Raw genomic sequence first — 20,000 nt, 5'->3', positions numbered from 1 at the left:
CTTCCTCTTCCCCCTTCACAAAGTTGAAAATAGTTGGTGATTAAACATTTTCTTGCCAAACTCGTGGTTTTTCCCAACTTTGTGAGGGGGAGGGGGGTTTGGGAAGTGTCAGGTGTTCCAATGATTGCTGACAGGGGTTGAAGGTAACACAGCAGCAACCATACGTGGCTTGTATACAGAGTATGGTGAAACCTCATGCACTTTAACAAAGCGCAAAGTTACTGGAAATAAATGCTTTCCAATGTAACAGCGTGCAGTTAGAAAGCATTTCAATATGGTTCGTAGCATGATTTGTTATCACTTCATATGATAATCTTTCGTTCATCTTCTTTCATCAATTGCTTCTTACGTATTGATTATGCAATTATGTTGCACGATATGTTAATGAATTATTGGTATAAAACTAGTGGATCTAGTTTATTCAGGTCTCTCGCCTTCTGGACAGCCATCGGTTTTGGTAACCAGAGGTTCTCATTGGTCTATTCATGAACGCAATGACTAAATTGACAGCTTCAGTAGCTTCAACAGATTCTCGTCAGATGTTTTTGGAGTTTTTTTGTCATTGGAGCTCAATTGTTTTAAGGAGAAGCTTAAAAGGCAGAACGATTATTCGAATCATTCTGCCATGAAGAAAATGAGGCCTGAGCAGTCAGCTCATCATTCTTTAAAGTCAAAGGGAAATGAAGAGCAACATGTTGTGCTCGCAGATTTACATGGTTGGGATTTTGTGAACAAATATAAGAAAATTGGTATCACCGAGGATAATTCGGATGAGAAAAGAATACTGACGGTTCTTAAATCTGTTGAACATCAGAGAGAAAAGAAGAAGTCAGAAAAATCTAGGAAAACGAACAAATGTAAATCTTATTCCTTTGGACGTGCTGCTTCAACAACGCGATTTTCCAACGAAATTCCCGCTTTTCCTTCCATGAGCATCTGTTATCTCTAAGGGAATTCTGGTCATTTCTGGAGAAGTTGCCTCCACTGAACAAGGAGCCCCAGGGGGGATGCTCGTCTGAAATTTTGAATTTAACCTCTAAAGGAGACGTGTGGCTCAAGCTTTTTGTGACCCCCAAAGAAGCCCAATCTGGGCGTGTCTTAAGCAAATTTTGACCCCTAAAAACAAGCTAATTTGACTTCTGTTTCTCTTTGCGTGATTCTGCGTTTCTTCACGGAACCCTAAACGAGACCTTGGCAGCTTAAAATATTGGTGCTTTGCTCGGAACACCCTAAGCGAGACCAAAATCCAAAATTTACACCCCTAAGCGAGATGACAAGCATACCCGTCTGTTTCATATGGGAGTCCCCCCCTCCCCAGACAAGGAGCCTGTATGCTGCAGCCAGTAATGCCAGATTCGTACAACGGCAGTTGGTACAGATGCTGCAGCAAACTATCGTTCCTCCCTCTCAAGGAGCCCAGTGACCACAAGATTGGTATGTTCATGCTAGAACCATGAGCACTCTCAGGGTCACCATTTTTATTTTGCAAGGTAGGGGAAAATTACTTGCACTGTTACTATTACTGAGAAATTGTTTTCTAAGCTTCCTGAGAAACCAGACCAACATTTGGTTTGTAGATTAACCTCAAGTGGTTCAGCTCTTCCTCATTCTGTTAGCTATTCTAGAGTAAGACAATTTTTCTTGAAACTATTCGTTAAAGATTGTAAGAACTTTGGTACGCAGTCTCAAGAAAGGTGACACTACTGCCTCAAGCATTGCTGGTGTTTCTGGTGACCTTTTGGATATGCATGCAGGCCGGAAATCTGCTAAAGTCTAAGAAGAGCTATTTAAGTCCTAGTGTAGATGATAAGTTAAAAGTGTCTAGAGCTATTAATTTATGATTCATTACTTTTAGTCTTTCAGTGTTTTATCTTTGAGTGTTTTTCCACACATTCATTTCTAGTCTTTGTCTTGTGCTGGTTTTCTGCTGTCCACCAGGCACCCAGCACGGTCAGGCACACTCCCCATTGTCGTCGTGTCCTTGTATCACATGCTTTTTCGCGCATTGCATAGAGTAGGAATGAATAAACGCTTTCCAATATAACAGCACACATTTGGAAATCATTTTCATTATGGTTCGTAGCAAGATTTGTTATCACTTGTGTGATAATTTTTTGTTCCTCTTCTTTTTACTATTGTTCCTTATGTATCGATTTAGGATATTATTGGTATAAAACTAGTGGATCTACAATAGTTTATTCAGGCCTCTTGCCTTCTGGATAGGGGTGCCATTGGTTTTGGTAACTTAACTTTCCTTTTCACAATATTCTTTATGCAGTTTAAAGCAAGGACTATGTTTTCCAGTGGATTTTCTGTTCCATTGGGTTTTTATCCCTCTGGTTTTTTCGTAGTGGGCAGCGTATTGGGAAGATATGTGTTTACAAACATTGCTTTAAATTGTTATTCAAATGTGCCAACCACAGGAACAAAAGACCCTTTGTTGCAACAACCAATGAGGTTCTGGTTGGAACATTAATGACAATAGCTGAGGTCATCTACATATATATCTTCCCTTCGCATAAAGGTTCTTTTCCATACAAACAATGGGGTTAGTTTCTAACTTAGAAACTTTGGTGCTGCATCCGTGGGGAGTGAAACACGCAAAATTTGGTTTTATCAAATGAGCTAATGAAGGTCAATTAACCAACCGTAAAAAAAAAAACCAAACATCAAGGGTCTTGACAAACTGCGAGCCAGCAAGCCATGCAACTTTTTCATTTAATTCTAAGCACCCATTTCAAATAGTGCTGATAAACAGTATTTAACCCATTGATTCCCGGGGGTTCCCCATTGACGAGTAAAATCATGTGGCGTTAGAGTAAAATACATTGTATTCTAGGAATTAGACAGAGTAAAATACCAAGTCTGGCCGGTTTAGGATGGTTTAATTTGGGTGTCAAGAGGTTCATTTTGAAACCGTTTGCTTTTAACTTTGTGACTCGCATGTTGAGTCGCATGGTTTGCATGGCTTGCTCGTTTGCATATTATACAACCTAAAAAATCAACGTTTTTGATGAAACCAAATTTTCGTTCTTTTCCATATACATTACTGAAGATCCAGAACTTTGTTCTTCAAACCCAAGACATTGTTATAGAAAAGTTCTTAATCCCATTGACTAACTCCTAGGAGTTAGACTTCAAAATATTTTTACTCTGTCTAGGTCAGTGGGTTAAATTGAGGTTCCAATGTATACCCTTTAAAAAAATACATGTATTTTTATTCTTGCCTCTGCGTCCCAAATAATCTTGTCTTCCCAGTTGCCATAGACAAGGTCGACATTTTCCACAGGAAATATAGAGTACCATGTTGTTGAAGAGTTGTGGTTGGTCTTTTCATCACCAGACACACCAGGCTTGCTTATCTGATTCAAGTAATTTGTGTTTGCTTTAATCGCTGCCGTAGTGTTCTTTAGAAAGGTTTCCAGTCCTGGATGCCTCACCCCTGGGATGAAATTTAAAAATTTAATACTTAATATAGTACTGTTAAACATTTTTACGCACTAATTCTGAAACTACATGTACCTGATTGGTCAATAAAATTCACTATATTATGTTTGATTTAAAGTGGCATGTGAAGTTGACAGTCTAAAATAATGAAAAAGATAAACTGAATGACTATGCCATTTCCTGGAGCTACATGTAAATAGTGCCTCACATGAATTTGTGGGGAACTTATGCCAAACTGGGGATAAAAAAATAATTGCTCTTCTTCAGAACATTAGTAACTACATGTAGTATACTAAAAATTATCTCTTTATTAACATCTCAATCAAATTTTACTTGAGCACAAGAGCTCTCCCAAAAGGAGACTGTAAATCAAATCAAATGACATGACTTTAACCCTTTCATTCACAAGATCAAAACGTTCATTCTCCTAACTTGTACCATACATTTCTTTGTTGGGTAGTCATGAGAATTTGGTGTTATATATCAAGATCACATCTCTTAAGCTGTCTGAGTGACATTTCATTGAAATTGTGAGGAGAATTTACATCCTCATCACCCCTGGGAGTCAAAGGGTTTTAAAGCAGATAAAGGCGAAAGTGTGTCTTTGTGATGAGAAGGGAAAACCTGAGTGTGCAGAGGAAACCTTCCCTGAGCAAAGACTCAACCAACAAAAATGATGTTAAATCTTGGAAGCAAACCCATGACACATTGGTGTAAAGTGAGCGCCATCACCACTGTGCCACCTCTGTTACCCTACATTCACAAGCACTTCACAGAATATAATGAAAAATCTTGAGGCTTCACCAAACACTGCATTGATTCTTTATAAACCTCACACACAAGTGACTGTTGGGAGATGGGGCTTATAGTTTACCATTCTTATACTGGAAGACAAGAAACTCAAGCCATTTGACACATTGTTTTGACTTGTGTTAACTGCACAAAGTGCAAAATTAATATAACAATAACTAATTTAATTACTACATTACATTGTCATATGATAATTATCACATTTGATGAAGCTCTCTGGTCAATGTTTTCTGCCTAAGCTTTCCACTTTGGAAGTTTTTGTACAGTACTTTGTAATGTATCCCGCTCAGTTTCATCTTAACATGATATTGTTTTAGGTATGGAAAATAATGGTACTTTTGGTACAATCAGGAGGCAGTGTGGCTCAGTGGTTACGGCGCTTGCTTTGAGATCCAGGGATCACAGGTTCAAGACACGTTCTGACCACTTGTTGAATTTGATCCTGGTAACCCCTAGTTCAACTTCTCAGCTGCACTTGTAAATAGCCAACTGGTTTGCCTCTGGCCAGTTGGGATTCTTACAGGTAACAGTTCTTGTTGAATGTTCTGTTCTGTCATGCTTGTGTTTCATTGGCCCTAAAAAGCCCCTACGGGGAGTGGTCAATTAAGTACGTATGTGTGTATGTATGAATGTAATCAAACCAGGAAAGGAAAGGAACTTTAATTAAGTGTCTAATCTTCTAGCGCTGTAGAGCACTAATCTGGGACACTGTAAATTGAAATTAACAAGTTCACGCAAATCAAATCAAATTTGGGTTTCTAAGGAGAGGGGAAAACCGGAGTACCCGGACAAAAACCTCTCGGTGCAGAGTAGAGAACCAAAAAACTCAACCCACATATGACGCCGAGTCTGGGAATCGAACCCAGGCCACATTGGTGGGAGGCCAGTGCTCTCACCACTGCGCCATCCCTGCACCCTGTTATTAACTTTTTACTGTATGTACCCAGTTGTTGCAGCAGCTGTTCCTGTTGCAATGCATATGCATGAGCTGTACGTGTCGTTTGCGTGGGTATCCATCCTGCTCTTGCTTGTGCTTGAAGGTCAGGCTTTACGTCTTCAAGTGACCAAATTATGTCGTCCTCCCAGTTGATCTGTGACACCATTTCAAAACACTCAACAGGGGGAAGAGAATCTGGCGAATTGGGACTCCTTGAAGCAACCTCTGCATCTTCTGCATTCTGCATAAAAAGCAACAGAAACAAAGTTGGAAAATTAAACATGAAGTACTGAGTTCATAGACAAGATATGGAAGCATCCAGTATATTTCCAAGGGATGTTAAACATGTACATACATTTGTACTGTGATGGTAGCTGTCAGCATTTTTGTTTACAATAATAATAATTATTATTATCGAAAGTCCCATATTTCTAAGGATTGTAGTAAGGAGTAAAACCACCTGGCATTCAACAGATTAAAGGGAGAGTTTCACGTTTCTGCGCATGGGCAAACTGTCACGTCAGCCCATTTAATTCCATTGTTATTGAAACAATCGAAAGCACTGATGCAGGAAACGGAAACAATCCCATAGTAATTGATTACTCATTTGAATTACTTTTGTAATCATTTCCTTTGTGTTATGAACCTACTGCATGCAAACGGATTACTCGTACGTTATGACAACTCGTGCGCAGAATAAAATTTCGACCCGTACAAAAACTAAATTCGACATTTTCTGTGTAAACCTGCAGTGTCTTCCACCAAATTTGGGCCTTAGTCATTTGGTGTATTTGATACTCTCTGTGTTTAATTAACATCATCTGGTTCAGTAAAAAACCGTAAAATTTACAACTGCTAGCGATAAAGCTTGGACATGCGCAAAACCATGAAACTGTCCCTTTAAATCTGTTAAGGACGTTTGCGTGTGTGTGACATGCGCGACAAAAATGTGCAGTAGCAATGGGCGCGAACATCCTTAAGTGTCACTCCCAAGAGTCAATGGGTTAATGAAAAGGACATAGCTTTTGACTGGTTACCACATTGACTCCTCACTTCCTGCACCCTATTGTAGGTTGCCCCCAGTTGACTAGTAAACTTGTCTGGCGTAAGAAAGAGTAAAATCTGTCAAGTCTCACTGCCACTCCCTGCACAACTACATGTACATGCAAATTAAATGTACACAATTAACCAGTTTACAAATGCCAATGGCTTTGGTCTAACCTCTTTTAGTTTAAAGCCATAGTCTAAGTTTGTTCCATCTTCATCTACTCCAAGCATCTCATACCACAGCGCTGCTGGTCCGTGTCTCCATTCACAAATTTCCTTATGGTCGCCATCTTGACCTCCAGCAGCATTCAAGTCACCACTGATATCCCTGAGTTCATCAATTGATGGCTCCCAGGGAGCCATCAGTTTGTCCTGGCATAAAAATTTAAATGGATCATTTCTTAAAAATTACAACTTGAACACTCGGGACTTGCACATACTCATTATTTTTTTCCATGCTTTATACATGCAACATTTAAATGCTTCAAGTTTTTAATGGTTTAACTTCACAAAGCAGAGTAAACGCGGTTGCCCTGGAAGTCCTTGGGCTACCACTGTCAGCGGTTGTCAGTCCAGAAATAGTGTAACAAATTCAATGAGGTAATCCTCATACAACAAACTAGTTGCAGTGCAATACGAGTAAGGAGAGAGGGTAAACTACATGAAAAATAGGTCTACCCATCCACTAAAATCTAAGAACCACTAATTGCCCTGCTAAATATTTACTACAACATTTGTGTGAGTCCCTTTTTGCAGTATGTTGTTTACTTAACCCATTGACTCCTGGGGGTTCCCCACTGACGAGTAGAATCGTCTGACATTTAGACAGAGTAAAATACTAAGTATGGCCGGTTAAGGCCGGTGTAGGGGTGAATGGGTTAATGTAGTCACTGCTTTCCTCAATAAAACAGTTACATATACGCACCACTGTACTTTATCATTTAAACCAGTTTTGTCCTTTTCAAACTGTCTTCCACCATGAAACGAAAGCTCATTCAAAATCACCAGTTTCAGTTAAAATTAAAGCAGATCACTCGGTTCACCTCGTCATCTGACATACAGTCCTCAGGTCTTGGACTCGGAGGAGTCTTTGGTCGCTCTATAATAGTCTTTTCATCCTCTCCTTGCTTCTTCTTTTTCTTCCTTTTCTTAGCATTGCGCCACTGTTGTGGCATGGATGAGGCTTTTGCAGGTCCAAATAGACGTGAAAATCTCAAAACCTGTCCAGGACGAAACTCTGGAAACAGGTCTGTGACTGTTCTGCCATCATGAGTAGTAAGCCTGCCCTCCTTGCTAAGCAGGTCTAAAACAAAAATCAAACAATGCAGAGTCAGCTGATGACCAATATCATTTTTTGCTTTTGTAACGCTTCAATGCACTCAATTTCTTCGCAGTAATCGAATTAGTGAGTAACGGCTGCCAGGAAAAGATGCCAACTCGAGAAACAGAGCTTTTTGCACAAGGTATTTCTAGGGTACCAAGAGCAAATAAGCCAAAGGAAATAATAAACACTTGTGTCCTCTACCTTTTTTAAATCACATGCAAAAATTAAGCTTCTTTTAAGCAAAAGTAAAAAAAAACACCCAAAAAAAAAAGTCATTTACAGCCTTTCCAATTTCCAATTATTGGAAGGTGGTTAAAGGTTAATTTAAAAGTGCAACTGGGCATTGTTGTGGCTTTTCATTGTAAAAATTAAAGATGAACAAGAGGTTATATTGCATTGAGTTCATTTTAAATACAGTAACCAATCTCCACTCAAATTTGTTGGGTGACAAATGTTACAAAACTAATCAGGATTGACTTGGAAGGCCCAAATACCTTGTACTGCAAGGTACAGCTTCTATATTTTCTATTTAGGTGGAAGAGAGAGACAAGGTGCTTCCTGTATCACTTACATGTAGGACCACAGGCACCCAAAGCTCACAAAGCAATTTTGCAATGCATATTAACTATTATATGTTGTTCACTTCTGTTTTGTGTCGATTCACAACCCAATGATTTTCACTATGTCTACACAAAACAGAAGTGAACAACATATTTGAGGTAGGGAAAGTTATTGCAAGAAAAAGGCATTCAGTTTTTCAACTTAAATTAATTTTTAAACTATTAAACTCTCTTATCACATTGCAAAATCAGGTTGTGACCTTGGGAAACCCATGGTAGGACCAAGAAATCCATCAGCAAGATGATTCTGATATCTCTTTGTAAATGAATTGAGTAGGAGAGCACACAGGTACACTGTACGTACATTTCACTGTTATAACTAATAGATGTACAGTGCACCACCTACTAAACCAGTCTTGAAAACACATGAAAGCAAAAAATATGTCATAAAAGACATGGTACTGTATGTATATGTAATACAACAGTGTATTGAATTTGGCCACACCCTAAAAATTGATTTTTTAGAAAATCACTACAACAAGAACAATGTCATTTTGCATGAAGCCCATCAGTCACCTGAACCCACTGTACCAGCCAGTGGAGTAGATAAGACAGGTTTGCTAGCATCGACAGAATCCCTGGTGCAATCCCCTAAAGGGGATGAAGACACTTGGGGGGTTGCTGGTGGTGGCATAGCCAGTCTATCTTGCTCTTGTTTTGACAGAGTAGATGCAGCAGGAGCAACAGTGGGTAACAAAATGCTGCCTTGGCCTTTGTCCACTCGCTCAGTATCATTGTCATAATCATCATCTTTAACATAAGACTAGAACTAATCACTCATGAGTTAAGTGTGTTCTACTATAATATTTTGAGCACCAATTAGGAATTCTACAGAAACAGCCACTTTTTGTCAACTCTTTGTATGGTTATTTGTTCCAAGTCAAGGGATACTGATAGTAAAGCATCACAGAGAATTTCCAATTGGAATATAAGCTCTCAATATTACTACTGCCAATGAATTAATTCCCAGAGCTACTCATCTTCATTTGGGTTTCAATGAGATTGAAGTGAAGTGCTTGCGATACATAGATAGATATCCCAAAATGGTGGCCAAAATGCAAACGGAAATGGTATCCAACGATACGCGTGCAACAGATTTCAACAAACAACATGATAAGACGAATTTGTTCTCCTTCGTCTTATGCAATAAGTTAATTGCTTGTAAAAATTATGTCACTTTCCCAGGCTCAAAAAATCTTATCAACGACAATATTATTCATGAAGTTGATAGCTAATTGAAAAACAGTATTCAAGTCTCATTTGAAGGATATCCGCAAACAAAGGTGGATCACAAACAGAGCACCTCCTCATATTATACATAATGTAACATGTAACTATAGACTAGAAAATGCACACAAATTAATAGAGATTTTCACAATCTATGAATACACAGGTTAACTGGATTACAGTTCATCAAAATGTTGAACAGTTTTCAGGATTATTTATTTGTTTTGTTTATTATACAACACATCCATATTCCTGGCAAAGTAGAATAAACACAGAGGATATTACATGGCTGCGCGGAGATACAAAGTTTATCTTCGAGTGCTGAAAGTATCTCTCACAAAGTGAGCAAAGCAAACGAGTGAGAGATACATGTACTTTCAGCACGAGAAGATAAAATTCGCATGTAATGTTCTGTTTATTACCGGTATATAGATATTGATGAAATGTCCAGATTTAAAACAACTTGTTTTACTCATTTTCGAACTGATGAAAAAGAGGTCACCAACCGCTAAAACACGCATGTTGTGTAACATGAAACAAGATATGAAAGTTATGAAAAGCAAATCATGATAATGTAAAATTTTATAATAAAAATGTTAATGTAGTAGAGAAGAATTTTATATTAAAGCACCAAAGTATCTTACAATAAAGAGGAAGCTCGCATTTTATTGGCTAATTGTGTTCGTTACCGTGACGACACCTATATTCTCACACGTGAAAGATAAAAATGATATGTTCACTGCGAGCGGTGAAGATATGATTTTTTAGTAAAAGGAGAAATCCTGGTATTTCATCAGAATCTATGTAATAAAAATAAATAAACAATAAATGAAAGAATTACTTTCTTACGTGAAAAACCTGCCATTTTAAGCCTTTGCCTCCTAAGAGGGCCAATTATTTTTTTTAGATTTTACTCTGACATTCGACATTTATTTTACTTGATAATTGGTAACACACTAAAAGGCAAAAGGGTTAATAGCATCAAGGTAACTAAAAAATATATCTCCTTCAAAGAGACACGGTCTGCGCATGCTCGCGCGGTCAATAGAAAGTTGAAAAAGTTAGCGTAATTGTTTTTCAAGTTTGGAGAGGTGCAGACAATATGGTGGCCACTGTCATATGCAGAATTTTAAGCTCTCTGTGCACAATAGTGATTCAGTCTCCTCAGGAAAGCAAAGAAGAGCAGTCAAAATAGCAATACAGCATCTACAATGAAGAGAAACTTTTTAAGACACGAATTCATGAGAAATTCGACGTATGGTGTAATCGAAGTGTAAGCCGTTTCACTGTTAACAAGGATCGAAGTCCATCTTTGTGGTTCATTTCTAGCTGGTCACTTAAATGTCAGAGACCACCACATCATCGTTTATTGATAAATGTTCACTATCTTGAGTTCGCTTTAAAATGTGTATTTCAATATTTTGAAGAAAAAGCTGCATTAATTTTAGATGAGAGGAACTGGACTGGTTGCGTTTATTTGTTGCAAGAATTATAAAACCATAAGCGGTGAGTAAAACATGGCTGAATTTTTTTCTCTCCTTGCCGTCTTTCGACTTCAAAGTTGTTTCTTGGAAATAAATGGACTCCCTTTAAGCTTTTAAATGGCATGTTAACCTTGATAATAATGTTTGGTTATATCACAAGACAGTGTTTCCGGTCACACTTCATTGAATTCACTGAATTCATGGCATAATATTTGGGTTTGCTTTTATTTCTTGGACTTGAAATCATCTTTAATAGACAAATATGCATTTTACTGTTTTTCGGAAGCTGTATTACCGTACTTATTCAGCTATAAGCCGAGCGATTTTTACACAAATCCTCACTCAATTTGGGCAAATTTGAAGCCGTAGAAGTACGGTAAGTCTAAAAAGCAAAAAAATTGAAAGCCTGCTAAAATCTCTGGGTCACATACTGCGCATGTCATCGCATGACAGTGTCCCTTTAAGTCAACACAGGAATTGTATCAGGGTTTTCAAAAGAATCTTGAACAGCCGTTGCTGTGGCCAAGCTACTTGTGGGGTCTGAGGGCATGCTCTCCCGGATTTTTTTTTTTTTTTATCAAGAGGCTTAGAAATACAGTCATTTTCCTTCATTTGGGGGTATTTTTTAGTCAACTTTTTTCGCACATTTCACTTTGCAGTGTTTGCGGCCACCTTTGGAACACGACATCTGGGAGAGGCCTGGGCTAAAATATGGCGGCTATGAGTTTCATTGCGAATGAAGCCCTTCAAATACAGTGATGGTTCGGTCATTCACTTCAAACGTCTTTCTTTTATTTGCAATATTGATTGACTAACTGATTTCCTGATTGAGGCGCTTTCACAGCCAAATTAACACTCACTAGTGATACTTGTGACAGGTGTTATGGGTTACAAGTTCTATTCAGAACCCTGTGTATTTTCATTTTTTTTTTTAAACACAATGAAGATGACAATGATAAGGATGACAACCACAATAATAGAGTATATTTACATACATGTAAGCTTACCAGCAAAACTGGCTCTCTCTTTTTGAGCAAATATAGAAACAGCATGTTTGTAGTGCCTCTCCTCTTCTTCATCAGCTAGTTCAGTGATATCACTGTAATCAGTGGCACTGGAATCTTTAAGAATCCAACCTGAAATAACAAACAGAAATTATGAACAAATAAATCTGGAAAAATAAAGAAATCACACAAGTTAACCCTTTGACACCCAAATCGGCCTAAATCAGCCAGACTTAGTATTTTACTCTGTCTAATGCCAGACGATTTTACTCGTCAATGGGGAACCTCCGGGAGTCAATGGGTTAATAATTAGTTCTTGTTTTCTCTTGTATGAAAACTGGTTGTCATGGGAAAACTTCGTACCGAGACTTGAACTGAAAAAGAGGTTTAGGTCAATTCAGAAATTGTGTATTCCACATTATTCGAAAAGCAAAATATGTGACCTCTCATGGGAAAACGTACACTAGCACTTTTCCGTTGAATGGCTTAAGGCGTTGGCAAAGCATAGGAAAAGTGTTGGCAAAGCGTTAAATACCCATTGGGTCACCATAATTTGGAAGTGTTGGAAAACCTGTTGGAGGTGTTGAGAAAAGCTGTTGAAAAATTATGTGCCGAGCTGTTGAAAACATTATTTTTTTCGGGAAAAACCAGTTGGGAAAGTTCACGCAAGCCGTTCTAGGTGTTGAGAGTAAACAATGATTCATATGTTCAATCGTCATAGGAAAACATTAAACAAGTAACTAACTGTTTGTCTTTACAATTGTACATGCAGCTACAATTAATACTGTCGGAGTCACTTTCTGTTGATTGATACAGTTGCGTTTGACGAGACAAATAAACATAATGCGACATGTCATTTTCTAGCAGTGCAAATGACCTGTTCACAGCAATGAAACACCACGTTTATTTTCTACTTCACAGAGATGAATTAGCGGATTTCTTTGCTCCTTCTATACCAAATCATAAAAATAATTATTATTTTAACTGAAACAAAGTCATCAATATTTTCTGTTCGTTCGTAGTCAAACTCCCAGTAACCGAAGCGTGAAACGTATAATTTATTATTAACCCCGTTGGAAAAGTGTTGGAATTACCCGTTCAACAGGAAAGCGTTAAGTGTACGTTTTCCCGTGAGAGGTCACATATAACTGTAATAACACTCTTATCATTGGTATAAATAGAACATTTTACAGTTTCGTGCTCAGTTACAGTACCAGGCCATTAAATAAAAGCGAGGCTGGAGCTAAATGACCCTGCTTTTATACAAACCTCACTGCTTTTTTCATATAAATAGAAACTTACTAGCACTACAACAACATGATTTACATACAAACCAAAGAAGAGCAATGAGGTTTGTATCAACTCAAGGTCAACTCCAGTCTTGCTTTTATTTAAAGCCCCAGTAACTAAGCACAGAGCTGTTAAGTAGTCTTGATCATCTCAATCCAAATCATCTGGATCACATCCTGACATGAAATGCGAGTTACATGTACCTCACCTTGGTGTTTCTTTCATTGCTTGTGTTCAAAGAGAAAGCATTGATTTTAGTGCTGGTATAAAATTTAAGGGGTGGGTTTATCCTTGGGTTTTCACCCATTGACTCCAGAGAGTGACACTAATAGATTTTACTCTGTCTAACGCCAGATGATTTTACTGGTCAATGGGGGGTGATTCACAAGTCAATGGATTAATTGGTCACGTTTTAAAGGGGCTAGGTCACACTATTTTAGGCATTTTCAGCACCGATCGAATGGTCATAGAATTAACTAAAATATCAAAATAACTGTTCAAAACTATAGAAAAACTCTAACAAAACACAGGGAAGCCAAGAAGGGACATGGATGGACAAAACTGGAGAGGATTGAAATGGATTGAATTTGCAATTGGGTAAATTTGAAAAACGTTGGCCCACCTTTTTTCAAATTTATATCAGTGACAGTCTGTATCAAAATGTCATTTACAAAGCTTGAAAATCATTCTCAGTTATGTTGCCGTGATTTTGCAAATGAAAGACTCTTGCTCTGCCAATTTGACGTTTAGAGTTCATAATTAACAAAATTAAACAAAATTACCTAAAATAGCGTGACCTAGCCCCTTTAAGTAAGGCCACTTGTATGTTTAGCTTACTGTTATTAGCTTCAAATGCCGCATCTTGATTCTGTGAATTTCCCTCTTCTGCAATATCTTGAACAAGACTTCCCAAACCAGACAGAGAACTCAACTGTGACAGGTGTCTCCGAGATTCCTACAGAGACAGATTTCCAAAAAGCTGCATTAAAAAGTCAACCAAAAATACGACATACATGTAGATTTTCCTAAATAAGGAAAAGACGCTGAAAATTATTTCCCAAATTAATAGGACTGGTTAATTGAATCAATACTGCAGACTAACAGTACAAAATGCAGAACCACTAATATTCTAGTTATTGGGTCATTAGACTTAGCATTGAAAAGAGAAAGTATAGCCCAACATTTTCAGGTACCTCGATTAGTTCGGCAGAAGGTAGAAGAACAAGGTAAAATGTGCTTATTAAAGTTGGGACTGAGGTGTCTGCATATTTAGTGGCTGGTTTGGCCCTATAAATTTTAGGTGTCTGTATATGTTTGGCGGCTAATTTTGTTATGCAGTGGGTTAAACAAATGACAAACCAGAAAGCTGTTGCCTGTATAAAGCAGCACATAATAATATTCATTACTCTTGTTTACAACACTCTACAAGCTAGAAGCATCCACATCCCGAACACTTTCAGATTAAAAAAGTCAACCGCTCTAATAAAAATTGCATCTTACCTCATCCAAGATCTCTGTGTCTTCAAGTTCTCCTTTCTCGTTGATATTCCCGAATAAAAACCCTGTAAGATTTAGGGACCTATCTTCGTCCTCGGAATCCGCCATCTTGGCGACAGCTCGCGAGGTAGTATGGGAATATATTTTTTTCATACCCAATCCTACTCGTCCTTTCCTTGATCTCTAAGGGGGAGGGAATAAACTCCATGGGAGAAATGGGAGGATCTAGGAGTGTACTAAAATCAACCATGAGTGGATTGTAATCAGTCTGAGTTGTCACAGCAAACTTTTGATAGATGTTAATGGAAATCATAGATTGTCAGTTGAGGAAATTTTAATTTGGTAATATTCATCATTTAAATGGTTGTATATATGATGGTTGATATTATCATTATTATTACAGATTTATTATTACTAGTGATAAACATGCATACTCCTGCATGATGATGGTAGTGATGTAGGCGATTCTTGTTTCAAAATGATGCCATATCTTTGCATAATTTCTCATAATTTTGTTATTCTGGTGAGGGTTGTCCAATACACCGACATAATGAGATTCATAGCACTTCACAATAGACATCACAGAGTGTCCCCCAACCTTAATCCTTAAAAAAGTAGTAACAGTTTTGCGAGACATAAAGTGCGGGACACTTTGTGACACTTTGTGATGTCTATTGTGACGTACCAGGAATCTCATTACAATCTCATTATGTCGGTGTATTGGACATGTATGATTCTGGTAGAAGGTCTTGAGTGTTTTGAATCAATGATTCCACTTACAGGACCGCCGGCAGGTACAAAACACAAGTCACAGGTCATTGTTTTACCAATACAGAAAGTATCCTAAACATTCATAAAGATAACCTTAAAATTAGGCCTAATTAGGTCTAAGGTTAGCATTTATGACTTATGTTTAGGATACTCTCTGACCTTTGTTTTGTACCTGCCGCAGGACCGCACAATATTTGCAGTACAGATTGGTCTTAAGAGTCAATTCATGACAAATAAGCTGAGTGAAGCATCCCATTACATTCAATTGCAACATGTGCCATATTTTCATGTTATGGGTTTGATCTGATAGGCTGTAAAATGGCAAATTTGCAGTTGTTTGCACACAAAATAATTTTTTCCAGGTTTTAGAAATCCCTCGCTGCTCTCGTCACAACAAAATCACAGATCAATTACATTCAAAAACACTGACTGCATGAAACTCAACTGTCAATGAACAATACTTGGGTCCTGATCGAGTCTCTTTGACACTTGTGACCGTTATGAATGACTGTTATGAATGACTGCGAGGCTAGGGTGACCTTGTATTGATACAGATCTCATGTTTTTTAATTATAATTAGTCTTCATTAACACAAAGCACAAATATTTGTATCAACTTGGCAGGGTCATTGGCAGCCTTGTTTTCATTATTAGGTCAGGTAACTTAATCTGTGTGGTTCCTGGATTTAAAATAATCGTAAAAGGCAATTAAAAGACAACACCGGCCTCCTGGCAGCAGGGGAGATGTCAGCTATTGTTCAGCAACTAGAATATCATCTCCAGCACCGCTGAAATAGACTATTGGCAAGTGGAAAAACTCATTATAGGAATCAATGGCTGGTGGTCAAATAGCACAGTCAGTTGTTACTGTGAGAGCCAAGATGTCCTGTAGGCATAACCTAGACAGGCTCCACAAATGGCATTCTCTGTGGAACGGAATTGGAGCCCCCACCACATACTTCTGCTCTGTTAAGACTATTATATGATGGGATGAACTGGATGGCAAAAGTATCACATGACCTCCTACCTCCCCAGGAGATGGAACTTCACATGACGTGAACTTCGCTACAACTGTAAAATGGTCTAGCTATTGCCAATAGTTGTCATAAAGAGGATCCATAGAAAGTCTTAAGCTCAGAGTCTTCTTGGACAAGTTTTCATGATGAGTATTACTGGTATTACGGTACAAGAATGAAAAAACAACCATCGTGAAGTTGGCTCCTCTTTTTGTAAATTCAGCTGCAAAACTTCATAATTAGCTCTTTCCCGTTCTAAGCCTGAGCTTTCCATGTTACATTGCAGTTTTGTTGTTACAATTCACTTTAATTTTAAGAAATGCAACAGATGTTTAAAAATATTGTCTCTAGTTAATAACGAGTTGTTTAATCATCCATTCATAAGCACAGTAGGACAAGTTGCATTTTCCCCCTAAACGATTGCTTAAAAAAATAACTGCCCTAGTGTTTTTTCCCTTTTATTCAACAGTTTACGCTGACTCAAATTGGGTGTCTTGAAAACGAAGACCCCAAGACCCCTAAGATGCTGAAAACTCTAAAATGAATAGAGAAAGTACCCCAAAATCCTCAATTTGGCTAACCCTAGGCCTTAAGTTGGTTTTTAGGCCCAGGGTTATAGCCAAATTGAGGGTTTTGGGGTACTTTTTTCGTTTCCGAGTTTTCGGGGTCTTACGGTCATAGGGTCTTGGGGTCTTCATTTTTGAGACACCTGCCTCAAATTTGCAACTTCCTCAAAATTATTTTCAAAAGAGGTTTTGTAAAAGGTTGCATGCATATGCTACAATGCACAGTCGAAGTCCAACTTTTTATTCAAGCAAATTTTATTACAAGATTTCGTGAATATTTACCAAGTTCACTTCTGGCTGCCACTTTTGGACAGTGTTTTCAATGTTATTAAATCACCTTGTTTCTACTCAAAAGCATCCCTAAAATAAATCAGACTTTAGAGTGTTCCATCTGTACTGAACTACAGTATTTTTGTTTTCTGAATATACACACCTCCAATTCAAACCAAAACCACAAACTGCTGTTGCTTTATAAGTGGTTTGTTCCAAACAACACTGAGCCTAATAGCTTTATCAATACATATCCTTTATGGAAGAGTTAGACATAAAAAAACGTCACAGTGGTCAGGACTGAGGACACAAGCTTTCAATTCCATCACAAATCCTTTATCAAGTGATAGAATAATATTATCAAAATTTGATAAATGTTATTTCACACATTTGACGTGCAGTAGATTTCAGGAAGCTCATACTTTACATCCCTGTTCAACAATGGAACCTGCAATATATTTTATATTTTCCTCTCTCATTTTTCTTTCAAACAAGTCATCTTCCCCTTGAAAAGACCAAAGAGGATGAAATAAACAGGGAATGCCTTGCAAGCATGAAATGGGCCCCACTGCTGTGATTGGTTCCAGTATTAAAAATTAAACTCTAAAATCTCACCAGTGGAAAATATATGGAAATTGACCCCACACTAAATTCTGTAAACAACCTCACATTAATTTTCTTACTTGATAATAATTCTGGGATGAAATTGAAAGCTTGTGTTCCCTGCTTATGTTTCTGGACTAAACTTTGCAACATATTCCTGTCTATAATTTTTTTTTTTTTAATGACAAGATCCACTGACTTATTCTTTTCTTAAGATATCCTTTATCGCTGCAAATAGAAGAATGCAACATTTCTTCTAAGACTTTTGATAAAGAAAAAAAATTCTGGCAAATTATCAAAAGTCTCCTACATTCATTTCTGGTCAGATGAGCAGTATCCAAATCATACGTCACTATTCATTTATAGTGTCACACTGATGTCATACTCCAATGTTACTCAAACGTAGTAAGTTAGAGACCAATGCTTTCAATGTAAGAAGACAAGAATAACAATAGAAATATTTACTTCTGACTCTTTGAGGTACACGACACCCAAACTACATGAACCAGTAAAGCACTGGACTTTGAAATATCGACCATTTCATAAGTCTTCAGTGATGTATGCATGGCACAATAGAGACAAAGGCATATAGAAAAACGTGACCACAAAAATCACGTTTTCAAATGAGCTTTTTGAGTGTGATTAGTCATGCAACATTTGGCTTGTATATGTTATTCATTATAAAAGCACCGTATATATTATCAGGAAAATATGTGAAACGTTATCTTGGTGTGTAATTACTATAATTCTGATCACCAAAGTATTGTATAAGCGATATCTGAATTCAACTAAAACAATCTTATTAATAAATTAAATGGTACGGATGAAGATGTTTGTATACAAGCTGTATTTACATCACTCAAATCGGTAAAAATCGCGTGATGACACACCAACAGAACTAATGAAGATTCCGTGGTGAAAAACAATTTTTTTTGTGATAACAGACATCAGTCGTACTACTAAAATCAATTTACTAGGTGGTTGTTAACTTAAAGTACCGTCCCAGAAGAACAACCAAACTTGCTCTCAATTATCGCTAGTTTTCAACAAACTGTGCGCATGCATTATTATTCGCATTGCATCATCCCCCTTTGATGTGAATATTTTTTACACATTTCCTGAGTCCAACAAGTAAACTACACATTCGTAAGTAAAGAACATAATTGCTGTGTTCGGAACTTGGCGAAGTAAATGTGTCCCCAAGCCTCCATAGAGGCCGTTCCAGCCTTCTTCTTTCACAACAGTTTTCAGAGTTTGATAAAACGATGTGTATTTGTTCTTTCCGAGAAACTCACTCTCTTGTTGGCGAAGCCGAGTCCGAGCTACTTCATGAGGATAGCAAAGGCTTGCAGCAATGGACTTTGATATGCCGGCAGCAAGCATGCACTCTAACACTGAAAAGTTTTGACTTGTCTTGCGTTGAAAGTTCATTAATTTCACTTTCACTTTTTCATAGATCGTGAAGTGAACAACCGTTTCCGAGATGCCAACATATGACGCAGAAAGTCCCCGATAAAAAGCTCGGATTCCCTCAGTTCTGTAAGCGTCCCTGACGATTTGAGAAGCACTGACTTGTCTCGCTTTTCTGTTATCAAGCTGAAGTCGTGTCTTCACGAACCACAGAGGATTGGTAACTGTGTGGTTGACAAAGGAAGCAAACGCGGCTGAAATCATGTGAACCGGACAGGAATCGGGACTCAGTTTGCCAGATTTGTTTAACAAATCCTTTGTTTTTGCGTAAAATGAAAAATAAATAGCTCTTGATGGAGTGACACCAAGTAAAGTTGGTCCAAGACCCTTGTATAGCGACAAGAACCCTTCCTGATGGACCATGTATCTTCCATACGAAATGATTCCCCGAAAACGATTCGCTGCGACGTTTAGCTTTGAATCGCTAACACTGGCTGTACTAAAATTCGCAGATGGCGCAGTTGTTGAAATATTCTTAACAACATGCGTCTTGACCGTATTAATCTTAGTATTTCTCTGACAGTGAAAGGCCGACGATTGTAGTCTTGTCTGAATAACTTCAAGCGGACACGTTACGAACGCACCGACAGAACCTCCCAGACCACCACCAACAAAATG

The 20,000-nt window shown here is 37.9% G+C and overlaps 1 protein-coding gene and 1 pseudogene across 2 annotated transcripts in view; both read right to left on the bottom strand.

Moving 5' to 3' along the window:
• Positions 1 to 14,815, bottom strand: part of LOC138000216 (transcription initiation factor TFIID subunit 1-like) — a 39,572-nt gene extending 24,757 nt beyond the window's left edge. Inside the window, exons 1-8 of one of the 2 annotated variants that reach the window (XM_068846467.1) lie at positions 14,691 to 14,805; positions 14,028 to 14,145; positions 11,904 to 12,032; positions 8,702 to 8,935; positions 7,285 to 7,544; positions 6,416 to 6,613; positions 5,201 to 5,435; positions 3,228 to 3,442 (exon numbers count right to left, since the gene is read on the bottom strand). In XM_068846467.1, the coding sequence (XP_068702568.1) occupies positions 3,228 to 3,442; positions 5,201 to 5,435; positions 6,416 to 6,613; positions 7,285 to 7,544; positions 8,702 to 8,935; positions 11,904 to 12,032; positions 14,028 to 14,145; positions 14,691 to 14,795 (1,494 nt within the window). In that variant the 5' untranslated portion in view covers positions 14,796 to 14,805. Of the gene's footprint in view, positions 1 to 3,227; positions 3,443 to 5,200; positions 5,436 to 6,415; positions 6,614 to 7,284; positions 7,545 to 8,701; positions 8,936 to 11,903; positions 12,033 to 14,027; positions 14,146 to 14,690 lie in introns of both variants that reach the window. The other variant, XM_068846468.1, reaches the window with a different exon arrangement.
• A 2,293-nt stretch (positions 14,816 to 17,108) lies between these two features.
• LOC138000215 (solute carrier family 25 member 36 pseudogene) overlaps positions 17,109 to 20,000 on the bottom strand; it is a 3,096-nt pseudogene continuing 204 nt past the window's right edge.

Source organism: Montipora foliosa, chromosome 4 (assembly GCF_036669935.1).
Source record: "Montipora foliosa isolate CH-2021 chromosome 4, ASM3666993v2, whole genome shotgun sequence".
NCBI lineage: Eukaryota > Metazoa > Cnidaria > Anthozoa > Scleractinia > Acroporidae > Montipora > Montipora foliosa.
The sequence above is the reverse complement of the archived record's forward strand: the minus strand, read 5'-3'. Positions and strand labels throughout refer to the sequence as shown.